Here is a 23,060-nt window from a genome sequence, read left to right on the forward strand (position 1 = left end):
GTTTGGTTTCTCATATGAAGACATTCACTTGCTTTAAACAGAAGACAGGGAGTGATTGCATAGTGAAAAGTTTATTTAAAGGGAATAAGTTCCAATATACTATTACAAATCAGCCACAACACATTAAATATAAACAGTACAAACCAAGCCCAGAAGGAATGCAAGCACGCTATAAATATATCTTCACATGTGCCCTTCAGCAAGAGAGAGTCAGTGCCACCTCTCGTTAAAATATCCTGTTCTCCACTTAAAACTCATCTCTTGGGAGGAGATGAAAAGCAACAGGTTGGTGCAGAGAACTCAGTTTTGAGATTACAGGACATCATAAATATATCACATAAATAAGGACTTACAGACAACCATTACAGTTCACAAGAATATACATCTGGGAGAAAAAAAAAAGGCAAAAAAAAAGCATGACCAGCTACAAGACACTCTCCATTGCAAGACTATGCTAACAGCCTGGAGCAGCGAGTTGAGAGCAGATTGTTTCACCCTGAGGTGAGCAGTTAGTCACTTGGGCATCCTGGAGGTTGCACAGAGATCATCACCAACTATTTAGTTTCTGAGAACAGTTCCTAAACTTCAAGGATTTTACTTGGCAAAGCCTCTTTAGCACTGAACTTAGTGGTTTGGCATCCAGCTTCTTTTGTAAGGGACTTGACTCACCAGTCCAGATGGGCTTAAACTAGATAACCCTAACCAACAAATCACAGAAGTCTTCTTCTCCCTGCCTGATAAAGGGTACGTATTTCTTGTGATGATGCTTCTGAGAAAGCAACATGTAAAATTCAGAACAGAATACAGAAATGTCAAGTGGAGTCAGGTTCACTCAGCCTGATGATCTGTCTTCAGCTGCAACAGCACAAGTGTTTCAGAATAAGATGCCAGAGACTCTTTGGAGGCAAATGTGGAATAGTCCCACAGAAAATTCTCCTCCTAGCACAATGTGTTTGAACGCTGCAGTTTGATGTACGCTCTAAAACCTTACAGTTAGTTTGTATTTACTGCAAATGCACTTATTTAGATGACTTAGCACTTTGACTCCAGCTTAACTCCTGGCTTCTTTCACAGTCCAATTAGCTAACATATTTAACAAGATCGGTTCACAGTTTTCCATTCTACCAATTCAGATGTTCTGCTACATCTACATGACATTAATCATCACATCCAATATTTTTCCCAGATATGAGAATTGGAGAAATTTCTCTCCCACTTGGAGATCATAAAAACTTTGTTGCTTTGGTCTCTCACCTGGTCTCAATACACATAAGCACACACCCCTCAGCACTGGATTCAGGTGCTTCTTAGGGAAAATGGTGAATGGCCACAAGGAATGCTATCTATGTCTATCTATCTAGTGTTTTTCTGGTCCTCAGGCTTAGCATCAGCATTATCAAAAGGAGTTGTCCTCTGGTGTTCCCCAATATCTGACAGCAGCATATGTTTTCCAAAGGCAAAGATCCTACGGTGCCAGAAAACTCAAACACAATTTTACTACTCATCTTACAGCAACAAGGCAGTCTAACAAACAGCTTAAATCTCCAGGAACAGCCTACTGGGGCTCTCCTTGCTTGACTTTAGTTAGTGCTTCCCCTGTACTTGAACGGGCAGAGAAACAGGGAGAAGAAACCCCTTGGCTTAATGACATCTATGGCTCTTATTTCAGACATGCTCCCTGCTCCTAAGGCACCTTGTGATAAATCCTCTATAGAGCTGCTTTAGTTGGGGTAGTGAGACAAAGAAGAAGGGTATAAGCAGTGGGGTTAAAAAAAAAAAAGTGAATTCATTTAGGGATTCATCCTCTACCCCAATTCTCAGCTCACAAGAATGAGTACTACTTTCAGCAACTGGACGTGTGATGAGGCTCACCTCTAGCCCACCCTACCAGGTCCAGCAGCACAGCAACTGGCCCCACTGCAGGCCGTACGTGGTTACGTGCACACGGTTACAAGGAGACAAGCGCACAGGACAGAGCCAAAAAGAAAAGAGCATGGCTACCTTTTAGACCGAGTTGCATAGTAACTCAACTTTCATCTTAGCACCTTAAGTCAGTCAACTAAGCTCTTTCTCTCCTTAGATTTAAGCACACATTTTCATCTTATCTGTTTGTGTAAACGGCTCATTAGCAATATTAATTTACATAACTATTAAATGGGTCCCAAACCTTAATTTGCAACTAGCCTATGCCTGACACCAATAATCTTTCACATGAATCCATATTGCAGGCCTCCAAAGAGTTTGTGAGTAAATTCAATCAGTAATGTGGTCCCTGATTAAGCAATTTAACTCCTCAGTGAAGTGCATACATTTTAAACTCCTGCTGCTACACTACTGCTAAGGGGGAAAATAAGAGAACACAATGGGTAGCTTATGACCTTCTTTGACATTAAAAAATGTCCAACAGATTGTAACAATTATTATAAATAAACAATTATACAACCTAATTTTTATGCAAGTCCTATGCTACAGGACTGTCTAATGTCTCTGGCTGAACACCCGTATCTTATTTTTAGATCTAAATTATATTCGAAACAAAATGGAAAACAATTTCGTGCTTTCACAAAAGCAAACCCAATTTAAAAAAAAAAAGACTTTTGCAAAATGCAAAAGAAGCTTATCCCTTAATTGAGCTTTTTGAATTTCTAGACACAATCTACTGGAAGAAGAAACACATTTTTTAAAACTGATCTGAAATCTTCCTTCAGGAGAAAAATAAGAAATTTTCCTTTCTTGAAGATTAATTTCCCTCTCTGAAGTGCAACTGCCTTTTAAATTCATTTTTCTTTCTAGACCCAAGGTCTAGTTCCACAGGTCTCCAATTAAAATAAGAAGAGCTTCCATCGCTGCCTCAGCAGATAGCAGGATTAGATACAAGTCCAGGAGACACAGAAGGCAGAAAAAAAGACACATGAGAAATAAGATTACTTCTTTGAACCAACTGTGGGTTCAATTTTGAATAAGAATGGCTGCTGTTAATCACTAGCCATGCAGCCAAGCTAGTGAATTTATCAGAAAATGAATAAAGACTACATATCCTTCCAAAGAGAAGTTGTCACTTGGATAATGAATGGTATTTGAATACCTGAGAAACAACATATTCACGTAATGTGGAAATTCAAGAATAAACAAAGAACAATTATCCTGTACAACTGTGAAGCTTCTGTTTCCTGCAGATGAAATATTCCATGTCTAAAACTATTTTGTGTTCTTAAGAGATACCAAATACATCTGGGAAACCTAAGTAGCAAAATAACACACAGCAAACACTTTCAGTTCCACTGTAGCAGGCCTATTTATGGGCACAGTGTGTTTGCAGGACAGGCACATACGGGTTGGGATGACGTACCATATTCAATGCTACTGGTAAGCTTAGGTCAGTGGGACTAGGAGATCGGGACAGTTCCAAACAAGTGACCTGAGCCTCACTAAAAGGTTGTCCCATGCTTCAGAAAGCTAGAACTGAGCAATAGGATCATCATCTACAAGGCAACTTATCTCCACTAAAACCACTAATACCTTGATAACTTGCACATAGTATTTGTTTCCGGAAGCAGCCAGAACTGGTAGCGAGGCAGGCCTCATTAACCTCTTACAACATGACAAAATGTATTTTGAATCGTGATATAAGCAAAATATAGATGGTGTGTGGGGGGGAAGTGGCTGTGAATTAGCAATATGGAGGCCACATTATAGGGGCAACAGTTCTTTAGTGGTAATAACCCACTAGTACAGAGTAAATTGTATAACTGAGAGTCGATAATTCTAGAAAATCTAATGTGTGTACAGGTCAAAATTCCCTTTGCGATAAAATATATCCTAATTAGAAAGTGGAGCAGGTGCCAGACTGTGCCTCATGCATTAACCAGCAAGTGCACACAGCACCCTGCAGATCATATCAGAAAGGACCAAAGGCAGTCATCAAGTGGGGTGACACTGACATTTTTGGTCAGACAGACCAAAAGGCCTTTTCTGTCGTCTTCTGCTTAGTGTCTAAGAACTTGATAGGCAACAGAAGAAAAAAGGGGAGAACCTTATGCAAGTTGCTCAGGCCGGATTCAAGTGCTGTACAAAGGCTGTAGCATGGTCCTTTGTCTCCCCAAGAGGGGCTAAAGGAAGGAATAGTCCTCCCCAGGCTGCTAAATGAAAGATCACCTTACTCTGGCACATACCAAATCCTACTGTTCTACCTCCCTGTAAGATTGTCCTGTGCTTCCCTCTACTTGAATAATGCAGCTTTGCAGTTCCCCTCTTGCCAGGTTCTCTCTCTCCTTTGAGAAAGGTGACTACTTTTCCCTCCATCACAGGGCCCAGAGTGGCAGCAGCTCTGCTGCTTACCCTGATCAGCTCTGCTCCCTGCCTGCTCACCCTGAAAGTAATTGTGATCCAACCAGTCTTCTGGTTTCCATTCTCCTGTGCTCCCAGCTCCGGCTGCTCCACTGTAAACTTCTCTCTCACACCTTCTTGATCTCCTAAGTGCTCTGGGGTAGTGAAAAAGTAAGCAGAGATAGTAAAAAGAAGAGCTTGAATATAGAGCAAATTGCACAGCATTACCATATAGCCTCAATAGGAAATATGCAGCCCTCCTAGGAGAGTTAAATCTTTGGCTTTAACTACCCAAAAATCATTTTGTCCATCGTTCCCTCTCAACAGAAGGAATGGACCAAGTAGAGGTGCTTTACCTGGAGGATTTAAAAATAAAACTCAGAACTCTACTAGAATCACCATGCAAACAGCCATTTTGTGTCTCTGCAAAGAGGTATCAAAATGTAAATACAGCAGTATTCTTAAAAAGAGCATGATTTTAAGTTAAAAGTAGTAAAATAAACACCACTTACAGATAGATGTGATTTAAAATTAATCTCCAAAGGATTAACTTAATCCTTGTTCAACTCTGCCAATACTCGAGCAGAAAGTGATTACTAATGCCATCGCCAGCCACCAAAACAGGCAAGGAACTCCCTCCTTTACCACATGGCCAGGGTTTGCAATGGCCTAGCTGATTCTGGTTTACAGAAAGGATTGGTTAAATTCCATCCCTTTTGATTTTCTGAGCAGAGATACTCTTTTGCAACAATACCTTTGTAACAGAAATAGCAGCTGACAAACTACACTTCCCTGGGGAGCATTTTCCTTGCTACATATGCTATTATCTAGCTGGCAGCAATACCAGTGAACAAACATGCTGCTACTGAGAAACATTTCCTGTATATTTATTGGTTGTATCCTAGCCGTTTTGTACTTATTCAACACAGCAGTAAATCATTTCTTCTGTTTTACATCTGGATGACAGGAGGGGAAAAAAAATAAAAATCTTTTGGTGGTCACCGGAGCTTTAATCACAACTTTTATATCCCTCTAATCACCAGACGCAACATCCAAATCTTAATCCATAGGAAAATCTTCCTATGAACTTCTAGGTGTGCGCCTTCCTCCACAGCTCCCACACCCTGTCCTAACCCTACCGTAGGTTGGGGCTGGCTGTTGTTAGCACGACCTGGCCACCAGCACTGGCTGCCACCGGCCATGCTGCATCCCCTCCCATGAGAATGAAGGAAGCACTGGCTGCTGGTGACATTAGCGGTGGTAGGTGATAACATATCAGTGGTTAGGAGACAAGCCAGCCATGCTTTTGGCTCACTGCAGCTGACAGCTGCCCTCTAGTGATCCAGATGCAGCAGAAGAGTCTAAAGAACTATTTACAAAACAGTAACGTATCAAGAATATTTTGACTTCATTTCGTACCAGTGCAACAGAACGAAACCGTGACCACCTGAACCTGGCCTCCAGGCATTTACTGGCTACAACAGAGGCCCAGCCGGATGCCCGCACAGAGCAGGACTTGTGAAGTTTTACAGAAAGAACAGCTGCCCATGGACAACCAGAGAGTCACAGCCACCTTTCTCCACTGGGACAGCCGGGAAGGAGGATGCGAGGAGAAACCAGGTTGTGTCTGCAGAGGAGGTGGCAGAGTTGTGCCTTGGTTCTGTCACACAGCAGTGCCCATCGGGGAGTACCAGGGCTGGGCGGCAGCCTGCCACGCTCAGTACTGCCTGCCTGCCATCCCTGCCCCTTCCCATCCCTTCAGCTAGTGTAATAGACATGAAAGAACAGAGTCTTATTGCGGAGGAGAGAGTAGGAGTTATCGAATTTCAGCAGGTAGATGCCCTCGCCTGGGTAGTCGTGGCTGCCTGCCTGCACCTCCCGATGGCTGTCCCTTCGATACACAGGCATGATCTCTCCGTAGCGGTTCCGCAGGTAGCTTTTGGAGCCCCTCTCCACATCACCCACAGGAGTGAGTCCTGAATGGGAGAGAGCAGAGAAGTAGGACAGAGCCTGTTAATCTACTAGATAGTCCAGAAAAAGATAAGACCAGATTACAGAGACACACAAATACATGGAGGGCTAACTACGATAGCATTACGCACGGTGTCTGCCCTGAGCTCTCTGCCAATACTACCAACAAAGACCCGCTTTCCTTACCATGGCAAAGGGCGTGCTGAGAAGCAGTTCTCTTGGGAAGACAGTATACACCTGCCTGCCAGACTGGTCTCCTCTCCCTGGACTTACCTTCTAGCCAGCTCACTCCTTTTATACGTGCCACAACAGGGACTCCATAAAGCGCTCCACCGATATGGACGTGGAGCAAAGGAAAGGCAGGAAAGGTCTTAGCTGTAACCTCACTGTGTTTGTACATCCTTGATTCGCTTCTCCAAGAATAAATTCCTCACATAGGAACTTATATACTTTGGAGAACTTGCAAGAATAATTTCAGACAATAATCCCCCAGCTGCACTAGTCACAAATACACTTAAGACAAAGAATAGGTAACATGCTTCTCGCAGCTACAAGGACACAGGCAGCAGTCCTCCCAAGTGCAGTCAACAGGAGCACCTGATATACTGGGAAAAAAGACACAAACAAACAACAAAACACACACACAAAAAAAGAACCTTTTTGCTCCCACCTGCCACCAGAAATTTCTCAGCCTCAGAGGCTGAGCAAAACACTAAAGTTAAAGTTTCAGACCCTAATCTCATTATCGGCTGGAAGCTGAACAAGTGATTTCTGATTTATTTTTCGGTGTGTTGAATTTCAGGAATGTTCTTGGAGAATAACAGCCACTGACATATGCTAGAGCAGGAAGGGTTAAATGCTTTCTCATTACAGCCTAACCAAAACCCAAAAGGCTGCAGAGATAAGCAGTCTGGGTAAGCAAAGTAGATGGAAATTACAGCATCTGACAGACATGCAGCAGCATGGCAAGAAGCATCACAAATTAACCTTCATGAGCTTTGCACCAACCTTCAATTTCTTCTTCCTCCTCTTCATCCTCCTCATCACTGGATTCGCTGACCTGAACAGTAATGGCAGTGCTAGTAACAGTGGTCCAGTCAAAATAGACTCCAAATCCGATGTCGTAGTCATCTGTAGCAAACTCCCAGCAAAGACGTTTCCCATCAGGATGGGTTGGCACACGGACCGTCACCACCTCGCCTCGCTTCACCACCATCCTAGCATTCTTCTCCTTTCCCATCTTGGTTTTGAATTCCTTCATCTTCCCCATGGTCCATGTAGTGGGTGGAGCCAGAGGGGGAGGCTGAGCTGAGACAAGGGAGAAAGATCAGCAGCTCATCTTACTTTTCACTACCGACAAACTGTTACATGAAAACAGCGAAGCTATTTCTGATAAGGCTCTCTTATTCTGGAGCCTGCTCCCAGAAGCAGATGTGAAGTTTTCGCACAACACTAGCCAAGAACCCACGCTTCCAGCAGGAGTCAGCAGTGCCCCTGACACAGCCTCCGCTCTTCTCTGGCCAAGGCAGGCACTGGCACTTTAAAAGTGCCCACAGAGTCATTGACAAGCGTTGTCCTTTCAGGCCTCACCTTTCCTCTGCTCCCCAAGGAGGTCTGCAGTCTCCAGCTCAGCTGAAAGGATATCCACAGCACCAGTGTGATCCGACTGAATCATGACTATATCTCCTCCTCCTTGATGTATGTGGTAGTTGGTCATTCGAACAACAGCTTCCTGCACAAAGCACAGAGTCACAAAGATTATCACAACAAGAAAGTCCTCAGCTGGACTTAAAACAAATCAGTAATAATCTAAGAATCTTTCTGAAGTCAAGTCGGATCCTGCAGAAGCTTCTGTTACAGCTGAAAAGAAACAGCTGGTTCTGAGGCACCTCTGCATTACTCCCCTCCACAGCACCAAATTCATAAACTCTTGAGAAAAATGCTGCATTAATGTCACAAATTACAGACCCCTCAGCCTCCCCAGGAGTCTGGGCAGGCACATGTTTGCATCTGCCTCGGAGCTAACTGTCATCTTTCAGCAAAGCAACAAACAGCCTTGCAGATTTAGAGGACTACTCTTGGAAAGCACTCCCAAGGCACTGTCTCTCTAGGGAGAGCTTTTCAGCTCTGTCTGCATTTAGACTGCACCACGATCACACTGACATTCACTGCATCCTGGGTAAAGGTCCATCTGGTTTATTAGGGCCAGCCCTCCCTCCTAATGTATAAAAATGCACAGCTCCTGAGCTGCATGCTACTTGCAAAGTATTTCCCAAATGTATTTGTAGTGCAAACAAATTGGCTGCTCACCAAAAGAAACGAAAGATGGCAGATTCCCTTCAGCTCCCTCTCCCATAAATCTGCAAGAAGGGAATCCCCAAAAGACCCAGACAAGACGCAGAAGGTGAAAATAACCTTGAAGCCTTAACAAGCCAAAAACTGCAGGGAAGTAAGGACTAGCCAAAGACACAAGGGATTTCACAAAGCTGATGGATAACTTTTACTTCCCACTAACATACAGAAGAAATATAACTGAATCTACGTTAATATTATTTTCATACTAACACAGTCCTTAAAGCCTCAGTCCCACAGTGATTAAGCACAGCAGTAGGGTGGAAGAAATGTCGCTGCGCCTCTTTTCCTTTCTTTTAAAGTTAAGAAACACCCACTTACCTCTTTGGTGGGCTGGGTTTGGTCAGGCAGCTTCTCTTCTAGTTCAGCCGCTTCCTGGTCCTTCAAAGGGCAACCTTCTTCCTTCGAATCCTCTGTCACTCCGACACTCACAGGCGACCTAATCTGCGACCTCTCGGAGGAAGAGAGCACTACAATTTAGCACTTACACCCACGGTACGAGTGGCAGAGCTCAGCCATGACAGGGCTCACTCCGCTCTGCAACTGGAATTCAAGGGGACAGGAGGCATCCAGCTTCCTGTGGTCAGCGCCCACCACCTGTGCAAAGAGCCCTCCAACACCCCACTTCTGCCCTCATCTCCACAGGATGAACTCTGTACGAAACACTAACACTGTACGAAGCACAGAAATCAGCAGTAACTTTTTCTGCTGAAGAAAGGACAACTTCTGCTATGCCAGCTAGTACATGGCACCTGTATATTCCATCACAGGCCAGCTGGATCAACGAAAGGATTCGAAACAGTTTGGACAGCCATCCTGAAAATGCCCTCAGTTTAAGTGGTCCATCACAGGTTTCCCATTAGCAATCCCAAGAAATACAGAGAACACACAGGTCCCTCTCTGCTGCGTCCAAATATGCTACACAGACAAGCAAGCTGTAAGACATACAATGGCAGCACAAGAATAAAGAGGTCCAAGATCTGCACTGTGACAAGAGGAGACGGACATGTCAGAACAAAAAAGAAAGGTACAAAGAAGTAAAAGAATGAGCAAGAAAGGAAACAGCAACCTTGACATTCTTTCTCTTGTGAACATTTTTCTAAATTACTGTTTAAAAAACAACCTCCTGCATATTGTATTTAACTGGAAAGAGTTGTCATCCCAAATGAACTCAAATGGATGCCAGAACAAGTCTTCTCTGACATACTGTTAGACACTATGCGAAACCTCCATGAGAAGCAACCCAGTCTTTAGTAACAGTCTCCTTTTGGAAAAGTGAAGCCTTCTCTCAGCACTACAAGACTAATGTAAACTGCCTCGGTCTGAAGGATCGTAAGTGTGAGAACACAGAAGTAATGAAAACTACATACATATTTCCTCAAATTTCTCCTTTCACAAAGGACAAATATTCTCACTAACAAGAGATCAGACTATCAGTCTAGCCTGGAATAGTTAATTTATTTATTTTTTAATCGCAGCTCAACTCAGAGACATTCCGTGCTGCATCTATACAGGTGACCAGAACAGGGCAAATGTGGCTTTTGTTTCCAGATCTGTACTCTGACTGGAAGAATGTACAAGCTCTGTAAGCAGATCTACAAATAAAATGTTCAGCCAATTCCTCTTCAAGTAACCCTTTTGGACCGTCCCCCTTCCTTTCAAAGGAGATTCAACTTACACAATTTATCAGGTAACATCCATGAGTATCCAGCATCTACTTTGGCCATTCCGCTCACAGACTACATTCATTCTTTAAAGAAAATTAGAGGATGTAGTAAAGAGTGATATAAGAACACATTTAGAGTCAAGAAAGTTAATATCAATGTCATTTGCATCAAGCCAAGATGACATCAAACTGCTATTTTAGTAACTAGGGTCATTGGTTGATTTTTTTTTTCATTTTCTTAATGAGGTCGTTATTTAATGAATAGTGTGATCTTCCGTCTGACAAATTTAACTTGCAAATTTCTAAAATTGTGTCGCATGCAACACATGCATGCTAGTAAATGAAAACTCCACTGCATGCAGCGTTTGTGCTTGCAGCCAGCAGACTGACCACAAGCACCATCTGCCCAACAGGTAATAACAAGCCACACAGCTGATAAGGTGGTTGATCAGCAGCATTAAGGGAAGTGTGATGTGAAAGACGAAGGGTGGAGAAGAAAAAACAAACAACACTGTCAAAAAACAGCAAAATGCATTTTCTAGCTCAGCTTTCACCAGAACTATACACGGTGGAAATGCCTAATTATTAAGCCGTCCTTCAGAATGAACAGAGAAAATTTCCTGCTGAATGCTCGTTAGTTCTTGTTGACTACAAAACCTACCAGCGTTCCCTCCAACCTGACTGAATCTGTGATCCGAAAAGGCGAGCCATGAACTGCACTTCGCTACTTCATGGGCTTTAAAACAACCTTAAGCCTACAGGAACAACTCCTCCTCCGCTGATTCCAGTATATACTGTCCGAAAGCTGACAACTGCCTCCAGTCCCCTCTCTCCACCTCCACGGAGCCAGCTCTCGGGCAGCGGAGGCGGCGGGGTGAAGGGGCCGCCACGCGTGGGCCGCGCCGCACGGGAGCGTTTCCTACCCGCACTGCGAGGCGCTGGGCTCCGAGGACTCCGCCGGCCGGTCCGCAAGCTCCGTCCCTCGGGCTGCATCTTCGTTTTCTAACGACAAACAGAGCACGCGGGAGGGTGAAACACCTCGCGGTGCTCACAGGCGCTCGGGCAGGAGGGAAGCTACACCCGAACGCCGGCAGGGTCGCGCGGCTGCGGGACGGAGCGCCGCAGGCTGCGCCCAGCGTCCTGCGGGACGAGCGCCTTTAATCGCCTCGCCCGTGAAAAAGGGAGCCCCAGGACTGAGGCGTTCCCGGCGCAGAACCGCTCTCCGAAGCCGGGTTAACGCAAAAGGAGCCAAGGCCGGACTCGGCAGCGCGGCCGGGAGCCCCCGGGCCGCCGCCACGAAGCCTCCGCGGCGGCTCCTGCGCTGCCCCGAGCCCCAGCCCCCCGCCCAGCACCCTCCCGGAGGGCCCCCTGCGCGCCCCCGGCCCCAGCTCGCCGCCCCCGCCCCGTACCTGAGGGGCCCCGGGGCCGCCGCTCCCCGCCGCGGGGACCGCTGGTGCCGCCCGGCGCCCCGGCGGCCGTGGGCTCGAACCGGGGTCCTGAGGCGGCGGCGGGCGGCACGTCCGACATGGGCGCGGGCGGCCCGGCGCGGAAACGGCCGAGCGGAGCCGAAGCGCCCTGCCGGAAACAGCCGAGCGGCGCCGGGGCAGGGACGGCGCGGGGCGGCCGCAGGAAGTGCGGGTTGCCACGGGAACGGGGAGCCACGGAGCCCGCCGCGGGGCCCGCCCGGCCCGGCCCGGCCTGGAGCGCCGCGGAGGTGGCCGAGTGGGTGGCGCGGCTCGGCTTCCCCCAGTACGAGGTGCGGGGCCGCGGGGCCCGCCAGCGCGGCGGGGGTGTGTGTGTGGGGGGGGGGGTGAGCCCGCGGCTGACCCGCTCCGCTTCCCCCCAGGAGTGCTTCAGAGCCAACGGCATCACCGGCCGCCGCCTCGTCCTGGTGAACTGCAGCAGCCTGCCCGCCATGGGCCTCACCGACTTCGGCCACATGCAGGTGCCCCGGCCTGCTCGCCGCCCGCCCGCCTCGGCGGGGTGCTCGGGCAGAGAGCGGGCCCGAAACTGGGCAAACAAATCCCTCAGGCACACGGGGGTCTGACGAGTCCTCGGGTGTGAATCCGCGGAGGCCGCGTGCCGCCTCTCCGGCATGCCAGAAGTACCTCAGGAGTGCTTGGCCTTGCCGTTAGCCTGCATTCCTCCTCTGACCCCACAAAAATCCCTAGCAAGGTGCACATGGCCTTCCTAGAAACTCCCTCAGAATTTCTTTTCAGTAATTTTCCACTTGCTGATCTGACTTGATTTGTGGAGCATCTGTAAATCTGGTCAGCTTTAACATGCAGCAACTGAAGCGCAGCTCTCAAGCAGCAGAAGGTCAATTCGTTATTGCTTCCTTGTTTTATGCCCTGCTGAACACAAACAACATCTCTGCCTCTTCCCTGTTTTATAAACATATAATTTTCCTTTCAAGCCATCTTTTCTCTAACAAACAACAATGCTTAAGCTCTTAGCTATAGTTTGGCCTTCCAAAGATTCCTGAAGGTTTAGAAAAGAATCATTTCATATCTAAAATATGTGTATGACATTTTTCTATCCTTTTATATTCATTGAGTTTTCACTAGAACCATGATGGAGGAGCGTATTCTTGGATCTTTTATTGCCTCATTTAGGGGTGATAACAGGAAGCAAGAAACCTTACCTAAACAGCTCATTGCCTAAGTATTACAGCTCAGTATTTGAAACACGCAGAAGTTTACTCTTCATTAAATCACACTGCTTTTCTACGGAACAGTGTAATGATATTAAAATCAGCAGAAGTGTAGTGGTATAAGATATTAGAGATGCTGGTTATGAAGTTTGGGTTAACACCAAAACGGTAAAGGACCCACTAAAACTTCTAGCTTTTGTGATTATTATGTTTTGGTCTACTTCCCATTATAGCTCCAAATCTCAGCCAAAGCAGGCTTTAGCCAAAGGAGATGTGGATTTTTGAAAGAGGTCGTGCACATGACTAAACTGTGGAAGCAGCACAGGTGTTGCCTATGTTTTACAGAGTGTAAAATGGAGAAATTAATAACAATTTGTCTTTCTCTTTCCTGGGATCTGTGGTTTGACTGCTGTGGCTTGCAGTTACCACACCCTTAAAGTCAGTAAACACAACAGCTGAAGATAAATGCTAGCAAAGAGGTATCTAACAATTAGCATGTGCCCTACAAAGCAGTAATCATCAACAGAGAAGTGCGAGCTTAGGTTTGTTTGAACGGTTCTGAGAGATGTTTCAGAGTCTTCAGTCGTGCAGGGATGGATCCACTGTCTGAATCACAGTCATCTACTGTTGGCTGTGGTTTTGGTTGTGCTGATCTCATGCTTCTCTTTAAATGCATTCTTCCCTTTGACATCAAGCTGTAATCTGGTCTCTTGCAAAGTCAAACAGCTGTACCTTGAATCCAAACAGAGGGTAACATAGGCCTTTGTCGCCAAAGAAATCTATATACCAAAAAGCACTTTAAAATAAGAAATGTAGAAGGAAACCTAGATAAAACCACTTTAGGCTGATTTATGTTGTTGATATTAGCAGAGATGGAGCTAATACAGAAGGATCAGCAGGAAATCTGATTTGGGATCAAAAGGTACTAGGTTTGAGCAGGAGTCTCAGTTCAAAGCATGTGTGCATACACCTGGTGGTCAGAGCCTTCCGAGCCTACAGAGCATAAACACAGAGACCTGGCGTGAGGTGTGAGCTCAGACTGCAACAGTGTGTCTGCAGTGAGCATCAGCATCCCTGTGAGGTCCTCAGAGCTCTATGAAAAGAGGAGCAAAGAGAAAAATAGCAACTCAAAATCATGTAATGGAACTAAGACAAGCCCAGGAATAAAACTGAGGTTTTGCTTCAGCTGCAAACTAACTTTGCTTTAGTTGCAGGCCTGTCTTTTGTTCCTGTTTTCAGTATCGGCTGAGAAATTGAAACTGACCACACAAGTAATCCTAAAAGGGAAAACGTAATGGAAAGTTCAACAGATAAAACAGGTCCAAAATCCTTACAGATGTTTCCTGGAAGAGCAAAGCTCTTCACAGAATAAGGACAAGACTCTGGGTCACAGATGGGAAAAGTTATCTGGTTTTAAAAGAAAGGTGGTATCCAATTGCATTTTTTTCAGGGGTTAGAAGGGATAATTTACCAAATCGTAGTACTTTGACAAAGCAGTTTGATTCTGCTAGAATTGATTCATTAATGCCATTCTTTATCAGTGCAAGTTGACTTAAATTTCATTTTCTTCCTTCTCCTCCTCCGTAATGGAAACCACAGAGGGACTGGAGGCTGCATTTACTGAGCCAAGTCATTTGTTTCGCATTGTGATTTACAGTTGCTTTCCCCAGAGGACACAAGGTAGAAGTTCAAATAACCAGGGAGAGAGAAAATCTTTATGCTCCAATGAATAGAGTATGAGCACTGCTTTATTATTCTAGAGCACCAAAAAGCAGTTTCACCACTACGCTGAACAATCTTCAGTCTTTGTTTGAAATGGAATATGCCACCAAAAACATTGATCAGCACCACAAGTTTGCCTGTTGGTCAGAGTCGAAGGCATCAAATCGCAGTGGTGATTTTTTCCAGACAGCCACCTTAAAGAGTATTTCTAGTGCAAGCAGACACAACCTTTGTAGTCAGTCATTCGCACTTGCCAAAGGTGGCAAGTGTTTTATATGCTTTTTAATCCTCACCCTCACATTGGGATACAGGGATTTTGTATGGTGGTTGTTTAACAGCTGAGAAACACTAAGCCACAGGCTAGAGAAATCAACTGCAAAACCTGTTATTTCTCTTGTAGAAACTTAAGAAGAAATTAATCAGAGCTAGAATAAATGATAGCTGGCATAATTCAGCAAGCTGGGAAATGAGTCTCTTCCAGTAATGCTTTCTGAAGCTTCTAAGTGAATTAGGAACATCTGACAGACTTCAGTGGAACCTAGATGTTCTTGAAGACCATGCTCTACCCCGCTCTTTGTGTTTTCTAACTCTGCCCTGTTCAGCTGGAATCCAGGTTTGCAGAGCTCCAAGCAAACCGTGGCCCACCTGGGTCTGTCTGTAAGGGTGGACTGGAGCAGGTGCAAAGGTGAGGCCATAAACCGGTGCGCAGGGGCACACCAGGTTCCCAGTAAGAAATACCAGTGAAAGGCTGTAAACAGTCAAAACCCAGATAGTTACCATAGAAATTAGCATGATAGCATCGGTTCAGTGACACAGAAACATTTTGCAATTTAGGGGAAATGGCAGTTTGATACAGAACTCCACGTTACATTTTGTGAAGGCTACTCAGCGTGGGCAGGTGAAGTTACTGCTGGTTTTAATCCCACTGTACTGGTATTTTAAATGATATCAAAACCACTGAAAATATCACTCTGGCGTTCTTTTGATTTCAGACAAGGTTCTTGAGAGCCAAGCCAAAGCTGGGGGAAGGTGTTGAGGAAATGCTGTGAAAGATGAGTAAAACCTTGAGCACTGCATTTCAAAGCCTCGGGCAGATCGGAAGGTTACGTTCTGAGAGGTGACTCAAAAATAACGGCACGTCTCTTCACTGACAGTGCCAGGTCCAGCTGGCTCTTACAGCCACTCACCCATGATTTGAGCAATACGGTTTATCGGTTTAATTAGTTTTTCCACCTCTTCTTCTGTGTATAGACTGTTGTTGACAATATAACTTAGCAAACAGCAATGTTTTTGCATTAGGCAGCATAGGCTCCAGCTCAGTCACCCGTAACTTGTTTGTTCTGCGAGCGCAAACAGGAAAGCCAAGCTAATTGTGCCACTAAAGAGAGCAGCTCTGATGCTATCACCCACAGCAAATCTGGAGAATGAGCGGTCTGCTCTCCTTTCACAATGTCACGCCAAGATCCTGGCCCTTCTGAATTGCAAATTCAAGAGTGAAAATGTTCCAAAATTAAGAAACTCAGTTCATTTTTCTGCTCAGTGAATAATATGAGATATTGCCCTATGAAGTGAGAATTTCTGATATTTTTGTCTTGTATTTCAGGTGATTTCACGACATGTGAGGGAGTTGTTGGGGATCGAAGAGCCTGTCTTCAGCAGATCCATTGCCCTCCCATACAGAGACAACATGGGCCTCTTCCTGGAGCAAAAGTCCCGATCAGGAGAGAAAGCAGATGCCCTCACTTTCTCACAGTTTGTCCAAGAAGCAGGCCTGGAGCCCTACAGCACAGTTCCTCCTTTGCAACAAGCCCAGACTGGGTTAGAGGCAGATGCTGTCCCTGTGTCGCAGGACACCCAGAGGCAGGATTAGAGAGTCACACAGCAGTTCCACCTTTGTAAGAAGCCTGGCTAGGACAGCAGTATATACCTTTATTACCTTGCAGTAGGGAGGTACAGTTCCACATTCTGCCATAACGCAAAAGACCAGTGCAGCTCTTAGCTGTTTGATTAGAACAAACGCATCCCTACATCGCCTCTTTTCCGCAAGGATTTTCTGCAGCCCTTCATTTGCTTCCAGGAGCTAAGAGAAGCAGAACCCATAAATCAGGCATGACTTTACCACTGTCTTTCATTTCTGTTTTATAGTTGATTAAATAAAACACAAAAAACACAACCATAGATGTATTTTAATTATCAGTGATCGATAACAATTCCACTAAAGCGCAAGTGAATAGATCTCTCGCAGGCTTTAGGGTCTGCAGACTGGGCTCGCTGTTAGACCCAGATGTAAGACAAATAGCCTATACAATAACTGGTATACATTCGTGGTGCCTGCTGCTGTCAGTGATCTGGAGGGGCTTAGTTAGAACATAAACAACCAATCCCTGTCCTCACCACCGAAGTGATTTCCTGTGAGACAGAACCCGGCAGTGGTTTATCGTAGTGAACAGTACTGCCACACGAGGCAGGAAGTATGAGAGAATACTGAAAGCTAAACCAGAGAAGTTAGGGAATGAAAAATGATTTGTCCTGGGTGGATCTAGACAGAATACCTAGTTAAATGTTTTTTCCCTGAAGTACCACGGAGTCTGTAATGGTGGGGGGACTTTAATTTTACCACCTATCTAGAACATGTACTGTTACCAGCAAGGAAGTACGAGTAAGTGTCGATTAAAGCCTGGCTCAACAGAAAGACTGCTTCTGACTAAATCATCACTATTTTGTTTGGTGACAAAGCCTTGCTTGAGATCCCCCATGGGGAAGAAAAAAGAAAAGGACAGGGCCCAATGCTGATTAGTTATTTAGACCAAAGCTGTAGCCAGTACAAAGCAACTGTAATTCAGTTTTCCGCTGGAACTGCAACAGAAACCAGTGAAGCTGTATCAGGTCATAGTCCGAGATGACTGTGTGATAAGTAAGTTAAGACTAAAATAAGGCAAGATTTGGGCAGTCAGGAAAAAAACAAGTTTACCAAGCAGTCTGGTGTATAAAACTTGTAAAAGCAAATGCATAGATAAGGTTATTGGCTGGAACATCTTTTAAGGAGTTCAAGAACAAATAGTGCTGCTTCTCTCAATCCTCAGTCCAGTCTGAGGCAGCAGTTATTGTCGTATTCCACAGCTGTCCAACAAGACCTTTGTTCTCTAGCAAAGCCATCCTTAGCAATTTATTCGCAAACAGGCTTAGGCTTCAAGTACATGGAGAGGTGGTTCTTGTCTCAAAAGGTGGAAATCAAGAGATCTCAGTGCTGATACATTAGTAAAAATGCTGTTTTTATGCTTGGCAAAGCTGCAGATTGATGCAAAACGGTGTTTCAGAACAGAGGAAAAAGAAGGAAAAGAATGTAATTCTAGTGTATAATCTTTTATAAGAGAAAATCTCCATCAATAGTTTGTATTACAACTGAGCAATGGATAAATAAATGTTTATTAGCTTTTTGGCATTATTTTTTTCCCAGCAATACAAAGTCCTTACAGTCTGTTCCTCTACCACATAAAACTGCATGAGTCCAGGAAGGGGAAATGATGGAAGAGGGTTATCAATATCTTGACTTTTTTCCCTTTGGGATGGGATCTCAGCAAAGCATTCTGCCATGGGCTTCATTATAGCTTACGAGGCTTTAGAATCATAGTCAGTAATTTCCTCTGGGATTTCTGAGAAGAGGTTGGAAGTGGTTGTGGAGAGCGAGGTTTTGTGATCCAACACCACGCCAGGCTCCGCCACAGCTGACGTAAGAGATGTCTTGGTGCTGATCAGCCCACACTGCTTTGTAGGCCAGTCTCCAAAAGACGCCTGGTATAGCAGAGCAAGATGCTTCTGAAGAAACTCACTCTTTTCTAGCAGCTGGCTAAAGGGAGACTCTCGCAGCTGTGCAGCTGTCAGGTCAAACCAGGGGAAGGTTCTGGGAAGAGAGAACAAGCAGAATCTTTTCTGGGCAACACCAGTCTGTTGCAGCTTGCTAATAACTTAACAAATAATGTCTTTCTTCAGTGTCTGACTACTAGTCTTTTGTCTTTTTTTTTTTTTTGGTCTTTGAGAAACAATCAGACTCCGAGACGTGAAGCTGAAGTGTTCCAGGCATTACTGTGCCAGGCATAGCAGAACTAAACATAACGACTCTGTGGAGATCCTGTACCAGTAAGAGCCTTTTCCCTCAAATAGTGTTCCCCTGACTTTGTATCATCAGTAACCCAGTCTTGAACTAATGTAAGTTCATTACTCATAAAAACCATCCTCTCCAGGTATTCCAATAGGACTTTTTTCTTTTCTTTTTTTCTTTTTTTTTTTTTTTTTTTGCATCCAGTGTCCCAGTCCTGACCAGTGGCTTCAGACAATCCCAGCTACCAGCCAAACAGGAACCAGGGACCAGGACAAAATAACTCAGGGATGGTAGTCCTGGTCTTTTATTGCTAACATATCTAAAGCAATCTTTTCCTGGCAGGTGTGTGGTCCTAAGAGCAGCACACATTTCAGCACCTTCCAACCCAACAAGACAGCCCCATGCTTCAGCTGTGGGATGTGGTAAGTTTCAGAGCAAAGAGAGAACCTGGACAAGCAGCACCTCAGCATTCGACCTTTTACTTACTCCTCTGGAGTCATTGAAGAGGCAAATTTTTTGCTGACAAAACTCTCGCATTCAAACCGTGGGCAGGAAGCTTTCTGCTCGGCACAGATGGGGCAGTGTGCAGGAAAACAGAGGTCATTGAGCAATTCCAGTGCCTTCTGGTGTGGCAGGCTCTGCCACATGCTGCTGTTCAGGGCTGCATAGAAAATGCCCACCAGCCATTTGCCATTGACTCTAATTTTCCCTGCACAACAAACAAAATCAAATGTCAACAAACAATATGCACACAGGTGTGAAGAGAGATTCTCGACTCACAGGCCTGCAAAGAATTGCGTTAGCACTCAGAGCTGGTTTATTTGAAACCTCTGGTTTAGGATCATTTCAGGTGAGGATATTAAAATTAATCTTTGCTATTGAGTTTAAACAAAGCGAGAGGTTTTACCCTGGGAGCTGAGGGGGCATGTTGCCTGCACAACAGCAAGGTCTTGCAGCGCTGCGGTGACCGTCCCCTTCATCCCCCACTCCTTCGTAGGCTCCTTGCCAGAGCATTGGTACTGTGGCCTCACGATGGCATTGTAGCAAAGGAGTTGCTTCAACCTGAAAACAAATGCACACGAAGAACTGAGTGTGCCAGAAGAGCAGGATATCTCAGAGCCCACCTCGTCCCAGAGCCCCTGGCCCCTTCCCTCGGCCCTGCAATCAGCATCAGCATTGCCCTGCTCTGGCTGATGGGGGAGAAGCAGGGTGGGGAGGAGGAAGCAGCTGTCCTGTGTGGGATCTGCAAACTGAAAGGAAATGCGGTGCACTGGGTTTGCTTTTTTGCCTGAGGAAAGTGCAGACTGCTGCCTTGCACGTTTTTCGCTGCGTTACCTCACAGTTACCTTACAGCAGTAACCAAAGGCCGTGGCAGGAGCGGGGTTTCAGTACCGGTGCTGTGTTTGAGCTGGAGCTGCTTTGACACCTCCTGACTGTGTCTGAGTTCATAGCCACAAAGCCTAGGGCTTCCTTTAGAAAAACAGAGAGCTGAAATTCTGAAGTGGTCCCATGAACCCAGCAGCTGGGGGCCTAGGGGAGTGACTGACCATGACCAGGTTCGCAGCAATGCTTTGCAGGAAAATTGTGAGGCACGGTAAGAGCTGCGCTCCCATGCAGCTCTGGCTGGGCCAGAGCACACACACTGTCCTCACCCCTCGAGCTTCGGGATGCAAAAATGGCGTGGGCCGGTTTACCTGGGCAGAGGGACCGCGGTGACGAGGCTGTACACCACGCAGGGTTTCCGGATGGCCGTCCGCACGGCGGAGCAGACGGACGCCACGTGTGACGGCAGGCAGCAGAGGAACAGGACGTCCGCCCAGGCCGCCAGCTGCGCGTTGTCGTAGAGGCAGGTGAGCCCCTGCTCCTGCAGGTCTGCTGCAGCAAGCGAGGTGCACGGTGCTCAGAGCCCACGGACCCAGCGCAGGGAAGAAGCACCCATGTGTGGGTGATGCACGACCACCCCTCCCAGGCTGGCTGCCCACCCAAAATGGCGCCGGGGGTTGTTGGCTGCCATCACTGCTCCTGCATGGCAAAGGGCACCTGCGTGACGGAGCAGGCAGCCTCCCGGCCAGGAATTAACGTGCAGAGAGCTCAGCCCAGTTCATGCACGTTGGTCTAAAGCCATAGAGCCGAGCCCTGGGATCTGGCTAGTTTTCAGCGTCTATAAAAAGCCACTTAATAACCCCTGTTTCCTCTCTGCCCTGATACGATTAGGAGGAGGAGTTTTTCATTGAGTCCCACTGCCGGGCCCTGGCTGGGGAGCACTTACCCAGGCTCTCGGGGCGCCGGGTGGAAATGCGGATAGAGGGGCGCGGAGCCCGGCCCAGCGCCAGCAGCACTCGGGCCAGCTGCTTCCCGAGGTGGCCCCCGCCGATAATGCCGACCTTCAGGCCGTGGCTGCCCACCAGGGAAGTCGGCAAGGCCTCCTCGGTCCCTCTTGGTCTGGGGAAGCAGAGGAGCTGGTGTCAGCCCAGCGGGAGCCATGTTTGCCCAGACCACCTGCAGTCCTGCCCTCCGGGAAGGGTCCCATGGCACGAGTCCGGACAGCTCGTCCCAGCCCTGCTCCTCACATCCAGCCCTGGTGCTGGTGTGTGCAGCACCCATGGGGCTCAGGGCTGCCATTACTTTCCCCAGCTCTGTACTTTCCCCGGTTCTCCCAGGGACACATCGGTGCTATCTGGACCTACACCAGACCGACTGGTGATGTGCCTGTGTCATGCTTTAGCTCAGTAACGATGCAGTAGTTTGGGAAGAGCTCGGTGCTTTGAGGTCCCCCCCTGACATGACTACACCACCAAAGCAGCACGCTTTACCAACAGTGGGAGCTCACTTCACCGCACCTGAGAGCCTGGAGAAGTCTGCAGAAGAAGACGGCATGGGCACAAGCACTCACTGTCAGCCCCTTGTGGCGCCTTGTCAGGTACAGCAACCCCTCCTCGCCTTCTATGGCTTCATCAGCCTGGAAGGACATGAAAGGCTCTGCAATGTCGCACATCTTAGCCCAGAAGGACAAGCATCAGCAGCGAGGATTCAGAAGAGGGGCACGGCCTCCATCCACACAGCGCTGCAGCCCGTCCCAGCACCTGCTAGAGAGGAGGTGGAGGCAACATACAGACCCCGGCTCCTCTCAGGGCTTCTCCTTGCAGACACGGGACTTGCAGAAGTGGCTGGTCCCCATGTGCAATGCAGCTGCTGGGGACAAAAAATGTCAGTGGGCGTTTGAACCTGTGCTTTCCCTGAGGCTACAGTTCTCTTAAGTCCCAAATGGATGCAGCTCAGCAGCAGCATGCAGGTGTGGGAGCCCTGCTTGGTACCTGCAGTATTTCTTGAAGAGAGCCACATGGATGCTTTTGGGGGCATGAGGCAGTTGTCACAGGAGTGGCCAGGAGCAGCCCAAAAAGCTCTGAAACCCAATTTGTGCCGATTGCCTCCTGCCCAGGGAGGCTGCAGCACCGCTCCGTGTACCACAAACCACACCAGAGATGGAAAGACACTGAGGGCTTTCAGCAGCACGGCTCCCACGGGCACCACCAGGACAGAAACGCCCTCAGCCAAGCCTGAGCCAGGGACAAAGATGACCCATGCCTGCCACACCACATGTGGTCGGGGTCGTGACCTGCACCGTCCCTCACCTGCAGCCTGCCCAGGTTCCACCCGCTCAGGGTCTGTCCCGGTTTGTGTCCCCGCTGCCATGGTGAGTGCCCGGTTACCAGCTGCCTTGGGGGACTCTCGCCCTTCCTACAGGGAGCCGGGAGCATCGCCTCTTCCAGAGCCCAGCAGCTCCATTCAGAAATCCTACAACTAAGCAACGTCCTGGCCTGGGATACATGGGTAAGCCTGGCAGCAAACCTTACCCTAGCCAGCAGCACCCTGGGCCGCATTAGGAAGCAGGTCAGAGGCAATCCTGCCTCTACATCCAGGGTGCTGCCTCATTCCGGGCTCTTCAGTACAGGAGACGTGGACATAGTGGAGAGTCCAGCAAAGGGCTGCTAAGATGGCTAAGGGACTAGAGCATTTTTCGTGACAGGCCGAGAGCTGGGACTGCTCACTCTGAAGAGAAGGCTGAGGGGAAGTCTTATCAGTGTGTATAAATATCTGATGGGAGGGAATGAAAATAACCAGACTATTCCTGGTACCGGTGCCCAGGGACAGGATGAGAGGCAGTGGGCACAAATTGGAACAGGGGAGATACTGTCTGAACACAAGAAAACACTTTTTGAACACTTTTTTGTTTGTTTGTTAAACAGGGGTGGTCAAATACAGGAACAATT

The 23,060-nt window shown here is 47.1% G+C and overlaps 3 protein-coding genes across 4 annotated transcripts; 1 reads left to right on the plus strand and 2 right to left on the minus strand.

Moving 5' to 3' along the window:
- Nucleotides 1-55: 55 nt before the first annotated feature.
- On the minus strand, nucleotides 56-11,931 carry TMED8 (transmembrane p24 trafficking protein family member 8). Of its 2 annotated transcripts, XM_080592334.1 has the most exons (6): nucleotides 11,725-11,931; nucleotides 11,239-11,317; nucleotides 8,971-9,100; nucleotides 7,888-8,029; nucleotides 7,306-7,605; nucleotides 56-6,302 (listed from the first exon to the last, which is right to left on the minus strand). In XM_080592334.1, the coding sequence occupies exons 1-6, from the start codon at nucleotides 11,840-11,842 to the stop codon at nucleotides 6,085-6,087; spliced, it is 987 nt and encodes a 328-aa protein (XP_080448460.1). In that variant the 5' UTR covers nucleotides 11,843-11,931; the 3' UTR covers nucleotides 56-6,084. The 2 variants fall into 2 exon arrangements, with proteins under 2 accessions (XP_080448460.1, XP_080448461.1); XM_080592335.1 differs by lacking the exons at nucleotides 11,239-11,317; nucleotides 11,725-11,931 and adding an exon at nucleotides 10,977-11,231.
- SAMD15 (sterile alpha motif domain containing 15) lies at nucleotides 11,841-18,123 on the plus strand (the record flags this gene model as incomplete). The annotated part of the gene is made up of 3 exons (XM_080595729.1): nucleotides 11,841-12,071; nucleotides 12,162-12,260; nucleotides 16,294-18,123. 3 exons carry the CDS (start codon nucleotides 11,841-11,843, stop codon nucleotides 16,558-16,560), a joined length of 597 nt encoding a protein of 198 aa, XP_080451855.1. The 3' UTR covers nucleotides 16,561-18,123.
- A 126-nt stretch (nucleotides 18,124-18,249) lies between these two features.
- NOXRED1 (NADP dependent oxidoreductase domain containing 1) lies at nucleotides 18,250-22,388 on the minus strand (the record flags this gene model as incomplete). Its single annotated transcript, XM_080595730.1, is given in 8 exon segments — nucleotides 18,250-18,591; nucleotides 19,276-19,498; nucleotides 19,697-19,851; nucleotides 20,484-20,664; nucleotides 21,059-21,231; nucleotides 21,630-21,805; nucleotides 21,809-21,872; nucleotides 22,384-22,388. Coding segments are annotated over 8 exon segments (1,269 nt in total). The 3' UTR covers nucleotides 18,250-18,299.
- Between the last annotated feature and the right edge of the window lie 672 nt (nucleotides 22,389-23,060).

Source organism: Anser brachyrhynchus (assembly GCF_964034855.1).
Source record: "Anser brachyrhynchus genome assembly, chromosome: 5".
NCBI lineage: Eukaryota > Metazoa > Chordata > Aves > Anseriformes > Anatidae > Anser > Anser brachyrhynchus.